Here is a 7,686-nt window from a genome sequence, read left to right on the forward strand (position 1 = left end):
GATGTAATAGTCACCCCCTTCCAGAAGAAGAAAAACTTCTTTCACTTTCATTTTAATCATGCAACTGATATCTTAGCTGTTAACTACCCCAAACCCTGGCTGGTTTATGACTCCATACTAGCCATGATCCAAATACCTTTTGAAGGAGTACATAAAATTAAAGATGACAAGTTTGAAAGAATAAGATTAAGCATCACAATGAATAGAGTTCCAAACAATTATATCACCTTCAGTGCTTTGGAAGGAATCGCAAAACCTGCTGGTCAGTTAATATTATTCAAGGATCCTTATGGAAGAGATTATTATGAAAAGAATGTTGAAACAATGGTGGGGGTGGAGGTCACAAAAACACTCCCTTTGGCTCAGATTGTTTGGTAGATGGTGTTAAAACATGAATATAATTCTCTTACGCTCTACATCCCTTCAAGCCTTGTCAGTTCTGTTGTTATCTTGATCACTCAAATATTAGTTGCACTCCAAAAAGAAGGGAGATTCTAGCATCCAAGAGAGCTCTGTCAACATCTCAATTGGTAAATCCATCTTTCAACTCTCCTGGTTTCAATCTCAATGGTAAAAAACCTTCTACAAGTAAGCCCCCAGCAAACCCATTTGCTGCTCTAAGTCAGATGGAGGAGGATGTGATTATTAGCTATGACAAGAATGTGCATACCAAGAAACCTGAAACCCATCAGTATGTTGCCAAAATTAAGCTCTCGGAGGCTACGATCCAGGTCTCAGATCCTTCCCCTCAAGGGTCTTCTGAGAACCATCATCGTGTCATAGTAAACAACAAGTCTGTATTGCTCCCTTCTCAAAATATTGAACAATACGCTTACAACCATTTTCAATCCAGGCCAAAAATTGAGATACCCGTTTCTGATCCGATTTATGCACCAGGTTTCGGTCCTTTCCCCAAATACCCACAAACCCTTTCACCTCAAAACCCATATCTCGATTCTTAGAAGAAGAAATAGAAAAATCGAAATCTAGGAAACCATCAGAAAACCCCATCTTGATAGAATCTTCAAACACCCTTGATAAGCAAAACAGAGAAGTTGATCAAACCCCCAAAACCCCTCAGAAGAAGCAAAAACAAACTTTGATCCCAACCTTAAATCCAATTGACGAATCTCTCCCGAACCCTAACTTCTCTAAAGAGCCTTCCCTTACCTTTCAAGAAGGCTCTACTGGTAAAACCCCAATTTTGAGTAAAAGATCTAAGTTCATTAAGTCTCAAAGGCGGTCAAGGATGCAAAGGGGAGGAGACTTGTAAGAGATGCTGGAACTAAAGTGGTTGAAGCTGCTGCTTCTTTGCCTGCAAATCGTTTGGAGATTGGTGCTAGCCAGGTTAATATGATTTCCTCCAAAAAACAATCTTTTTTACTGTGCAACCACTTTAGATTACATTTTTTTTTTTCATAATCACCTCTAGTATAACTTTAAACAATTTCATGAAACTACCTTATCCTATAATGTCTTGCTTCTGGCAATTCATTAAGATCATGTTTATGGAATTGCCAGGGTCTAGGTCCCCCTCATACTAGACAGAACTTGAAAAAACTCATAAACTCACATGAACCGAACATCTTATTTCTCTGTGAAACAAAACAATTCCATGATTTTGTAGGAAAAACCATGCATACCTCCATGTACTATAATTTTATTTTCCAAGACCCTATTGGTAAAGCTGGTGGTCTTGTGCTTGCTTGGGATAACAGTGTTAAAGTTCAGGTGCTTTATAAAGATGATAACCAAATAAACTGTAAAGTTTGGGATAACAAAACCAATTTTGACTGGATGCTTACTTGTATGTGTGGTAGTCCGTACAAAGACCATAGGAAAATTGACTCTTGGAAAGTTGTTAACCAGATGGGGACCTCTATGGTCTTGCCTTGGCTTGTTTTAGGAGACCTAAATGGTATCCTAAACCACAATGAAAAATAAGAGGTAATCCTGCTAGTGGCAATGACATTAGACTTTTCTCCTCTATGTTCAACTCTTTAGGTTTGAATGATATTGTCTTCATGGGATTTCCTTTTACTTGGTCTAACCACCAAGAAGGAGAAAATCTCATTGAAGAAATACTTGATAGGGGTATGGCCAATGGCTCTTGGCTTACCCTTTTCCCCAATGATAGCCTTGGACACCTTAATCATGGAGGCTTGCTGGATACTAGTATTCCTTTCCAAGATGGTCGTAGGCCATTTAAATTCTTTGGTATTTTTCAGGAGGAACAATCATGTAGGGATATTATAGCCTCCTCCTGGGGAACCAACTTCCATGGTTCAAAATCTTTTGTCCTTGTCAATAGACTTGCTATTGTTAAAAGAGAAGTTAGTCGATGGAATAGGCTAGACTTTGGAAATATTAAAAATAATATAAATATTATGAATAAGAAACTTGATCAAATTATGTCCAACCCCAGGGTTAGACTAAATGATCAAAATCTTCTAGACACAAAAGCTGAAATACAAAAACTTCATGATTATGAAGAGGAACTCTGGAAAATCAAAGGTAGGAAAAATACAATTCTGTTAGGAGATAAAAACACCCACTACTTTCACCAGAATGGTGTAATTAGGCAAAGAAGAAACAGAATAACATGCCTTTATGATCAAAATAACACTTGGGTTGAAGATAGAGATACGATAGCTCACTGTTTAAACAATTATTTTGAAACTCTCCTAACTACGACTAGGCCTGTCATTAATCATGACATTGTTAACTTAGTTCCTACCTCTATATCAGATTCTGAGAATTTGAGTCTGAGGGAGTCCCCTACTGAAGCCGAAATCCATGATGCTCTCTTTGGGATGCTTCCCAACTCTAGCCCAGGGCCTGATGGATTTCCTTCCTGTTTTCTCCAGAAAAATTGGGGTACCGTTAAAAAGGATGTCATAGAAACTGTCCAAGATTTTTTTAACAGTAGTCATATGCTGACTCAACTGAATAAAACTCACATTTCTCTTATTCCTAAAGTCCAGCATCCCAATGGGCCTAGTGACTACATCATGCCTATAAGTTTGTGCAATATTGTTTACAAAATTATCTCGAAGGTCATTGCTAATAGAATTAAACCATTCCTTGAAAGATTGATTTCCCCCTATCAATCTGCCTTTGTCAAGCAAAGACTTATCTCAGACAACGTTCTTATTTCTCATGAGATAATTCATGCTATGAGAAAGAAAAGGAAAGGATTGACTGCTTTTATGGGTCTAAAAATTGATATGTCAAAGGCCTTTGATAGGGTCGAATGGGATTTTCTGATTGCCATCCTTCGAAAAATGGGCTTCTGTGAAGCCTGGTGCTCTCTAATTTTTCAATGCATCAGTACTACCCACTCCTCCATCCTTGTGAACGGGGTTTCCTGTAAACCCTTTAAACCTACTAGAGGTCTTCGTCAAGGAGATCCTATGTCTCCTTATTTGTTTATCTTATGTATGAAGTCTTTCTCTCGCACCCTGTCCAATGCTGAACAAAAAGGTCTCATATATGGTTTTAAAATAAATAAAAACTGCCCCTATATCAACCATCTTCTCTTTGCAGATGACTGCCTAATTTTTACAAAAGCTTCTATTTCTAATAGTAGGAATCTTCTAGCTGAGCTATACGAGTATGGAAAAACCTCTAGCCAAATGATTAACTACTTTAAATCTGGTATTTTCTTTACTCCTCATGTTCAGGGTAGGTTAGGGAGAGACATTATTGATATTATGAAGGTAAAAAAGATTAGATTGAATGATAGATATTTAGGTGGCCCTTTATTTACTAAAAATTCTAAAATCCAATGCTTTGATAATTTGGCTGAGAACATGGGGAATAGGCTTAAGGGATGGAAAGGTGAATCTATGTCACCTCCTGGCAGAGAAGTTATGGCCAAATATGTTCTAGAATCCCTGCCTGTTTACACTATGTCCACTTTTATTCTTCCTAAAACTACCATAAACAGAATCACTGGAATTATTAGAGATTTATGGTGGGGGAAATTTGGTACTAAGAAAGGCATGTATAGTAAGGGTTGGAGAGGCTTATATAAAAGCAAGGAGAAAGGAGGGAATGGTATCAAAAAAAACTTGACTTAATGAACATCTCCCTTATTGCTAAGAATGGTTGGAGACTCTTCCACCAACCAAATTCTATTTTCACTAAAACTATGAAGGGGAAGACTTCCCCAACACAAATCCGTTTCATTCTATCTGCAATGATGGATCCTCTTGGGCATGTAAAGGTGTCCACCAGGGTCTTATGATTCTTAAAGAGTATAGTATCTGGCAAATAGGCAATGGTAAATGTATCCATATTTGGAAGGATAGATGGATTGTTGATTCTTTAGGAAACCCTCTAATTCTAGAGAATTCTGAAAATAATAATGATTTTAATCTGGTGAGTGACTTAATGACTGAAACTGGTTGGAATGTTTCTATTCTTACTAGTCTATTTGACTGGAAAATTGTTAACCAAATTCTCATGATAACTCCCAATAGAGAAACCGAGGACATCCTGAGATGGATTGATAACCCTTAGGGCACTTTCACCAGCAAATCTTTATACAATTTATTGGATAAGAAGAACTCTCAACAGACTGATCATTTAGTTAAGAAAATTTGGAATATGCATGTCTCTCCTAGAATTAAATTTTTTAGCTAGAAGATGAAAAACAACATTCTTTCTTACAATGCTCATCAAGCTAGATTTGCTAGACATATTGATCCAATCTGTCTTTTATGCAAAGAGCATGCTGAAACTGGTGAACATGCTCTAATGAAGTGTAAATTTTCCAAGGCTGTATGGGCTCACTGCTCTATGAACCTTGACAATTCTAGCTCTAACTACAATAATCTAAATGATTGGTGTCTTAGCTGGTTTAATAGAAACAATGCCAGGACTCAGTGGGGAACTTGGGATGAACTCTGTGCTACCATTTGCTGGTATATTTGGAAAGCTAGATATGATCTGAATTTCAAAAAAAAATATCCCTTGCCCTAGGCAAACCAGCACCTTAATCTTAAGTCACTTAAATGAAACTTGCAACCTCTCTCTTGTTAGCAGCAATAGACTAACTCCTAGAAGCTCTGTTTCCATAGGCCAGACTCTCTCAAGGAAAGTTTCCTTTGCTTTTATGTTATTGCATAATCATGTTACAGTCTTAACAGGAGTTGGTGTGTGTATTCTAGCTCCTTCAGGTGAGATACTTGGCAGAAGAACAAGAGGAATCAGAAGTCATGGAAAAGAAGAAGGTGACTGCACAGCAGCTCAAGATGCTTTAGACTGGGCCTCTCAACTGAACTGCAAATCTTTCAATCTCCTAGGAAGCAATCACTGCATCATGGAAGTTCTGAAGGGAAGCAAAAGAAACACCAGCTGGAGAACAAATGCCAGCATAGATAAACTTATTTTGTGTCTCAAAAACTTTGAAATCATCTGTTGTAAAACTATTAAAGATGACTTTATGCCAGACCTCCTAAAACTATCATCAATTAGAGGTAAATCTCAAAGTCCTCGATTGTGGTAGGCACCTTTACTTTATCAGTACTGTTAGTAAATTTTTTCTTATCTATAATTTTTTTTTGAAAGGATAACATTCCCCTCCGTATTTTCGTTTCTCTTTTAGCCTATCATAATTTTGGACGAAACCAGGAGCAAACACATTCACGTTTATTCCTCTATTTGCTTAATATGTTTCCAATCTGAAATTCAATTTTAACATCTATATAATATAAGCGATAGTGGTGTTATTTGGTGTTGGCAACCAAAATTTGGTGTACCGATTGAAAGGACAACATTCCCCCTCCGTATTTCCGTTTCTCTCTTAGCATTTCGTAATTTTGGACGAAACCAGGAGCAAACACATTTGCGTTTGTTCCTTTGTGTTCTCAATATGTTTCCAATATGAAATTCAATTTTAACGTAACCAGTGAAGAAGATTGAAGGAAAATCACCACCACCTATACCTCCTTTAACCTTCCACCACCGCCCAAAATTTCCCCTCCGTGTTTTCAACATAACTAAATTAAATTTTTCATCCGAATCTTTGAAACTGGATCTAACATTAACCAAATTAATACTCAGTCATCCTTCGCCACCAACACCATCCATTCTTTCGCCACCAACACCATCCATTCCTTCACCACCAACCCCAACACCATCACCACCACCATTTCCTTTAATACACATTGAAATTGAAGTTGAACATTGTTAGAGCATAACTTGGTTGCACACCAAGCATTGGTATGTCAAGTTTGATTGTCATATTTTAATATCAAAACTCATCTAGAGTCGCTTGATTAGTTACTAGAGTCAACTTCGTTTAGGTTAGACTAGAAAGTCGAGGAATGTTTAGACGTACAAGTATTACTCTGAAGACCTGAAGAATGTGAAGAAGTAACGTCTGCGACGAAGACATCATCCTTCCACTTGAGGTTAGTAATACTGGCTTGACTTGTTTCCATTCCCAACGTATCTTTCAAGTCATATTATATTGAAAGCATAACATGCGAAGCTGTACATATAATACTCTAGTGATTATACTTGGTCATATCATTATGATCAAAGTATCAAGGAATTATATTATGAAGTATAATGCTTATCTTTTGAACTTCGTAAATACGACATCAACATAATCTATGTATTTAGTTACTTGATTATGTGAGGGATATAGGTGTAATTTCATCCTAGGAAACTATGTATTATTACATTAGATTAAGGAAGTAGATGTACAAACTTGTTTCATAATCGAAAGGGAAATCATAAGAGTGTTCGTCCGGTTCTTTATTGAATATCATTTGGATGACCAATACAAGATGACAAGGCACCTTGACTTATGTTAAGAATCAAGGTATAACCGGTCATAGTCTGTAGTGTGTAGCGAGGTGTAAAAGGTCACAAGCTTATTTGAAAAGCAATGTGTAATAGGTCACAAGCTACATTGGGAAGTAAGGTGTAATTGGTCACAATTTGATTTTGGAAGCAAGGTGTAACCGACTACAAGCTACTTTGGGAAGTAAGATGTAACTGATCACAAGACATATTGGGAAGAATGGTGTGACCGGTCACAACCTATCTTGGGGAGTACGGTATAACCGATCACAACTTATATTGTGAGTTTTGGTATAACGGATCCCAAGAGCGGCGATCCACGTGGAAGAGGTAGGATTCGGTACGTAGACTAACGACCCCCCTTCTTCTCATGTAAATTTTTTTGTCCCTCAATCAGCGAACACGTAAATACAACCCTACAGTTTGTGAAGTGGGGAATCACCTTGTACCTCTACAGTTGCAAGATTGTAAAGTGGGGAATCCCCCGTAGCTTCTGCAACCTGGGTAGGGTGTGAGTATATCCGCGTTAATGGTTGAGAATTCATAATCCCATTAAAACGGTGATTACCTCTTTATCTGGCCCAAAAATTAAAAAAACAAACGTGATGCGGGTAGCGTCAAGTATTTGCCAGCCGTGGTGCGGGTTGTGTGAGGCTTGACAGGCCGACGTAAAAACTATGTTATACATTTATGAGATAATCTCTAGCCTACCCGGTACTTGCTACTGGAAAAAGTCTTTGGTTTTGGTTTTGGTTTTTGTTGGTGTGTGAATCAGAAATTAGGGTTTGCTAAGAGAAACTTCTAGACGTCGACATTATTTGAACATGAACATAACTTTTATCATTAATTGTTCAAAGATATTCCTTGATG

At 37.5% G+C, this 7,686-nt stretch overlaps 1 protein-coding gene across 1 annotated transcript; it reads left to right on the plus strand.

Moving 5' to 3' along the window:
• The first annotated feature begins 198 nt into the window (after window positions 1-198).
• Window positions 199-5,512, plus strand: LOC113352475. Its single transcript, XM_026596289.1, has 8 exons — window positions 199-374; window positions 470-782; window positions 1,240-1,347; window positions 1,522-1,918; window positions 2,005-3,438; window positions 3,547-4,059; window positions 4,860-4,928; window positions 5,145-5,512. Exons 1-8 carry the CDS (start codon window positions 199-201, stop codon window positions 5,510-5,512), a joined length of 3,378 nt encoding a protein of 1,125 aa, XP_026452074.1.
• The last annotated feature ends 2,174 nt before the right edge of the window (window positions 5,513-7,686 follow it).

The sequence above is a fragment of the Papaver somniferum genome, chromosome 2 (genome assembly GCF_003573695.1).
Source record: "Papaver somniferum cultivar HN1 chromosome 2, ASM357369v1, whole genome shotgun sequence".
Taxonomy (NCBI): domain Eukaryota; kingdom Viridiplantae; phylum Streptophyta; class Magnoliopsida; order Ranunculales; family Papaveraceae; genus Papaver; species Papaver somniferum.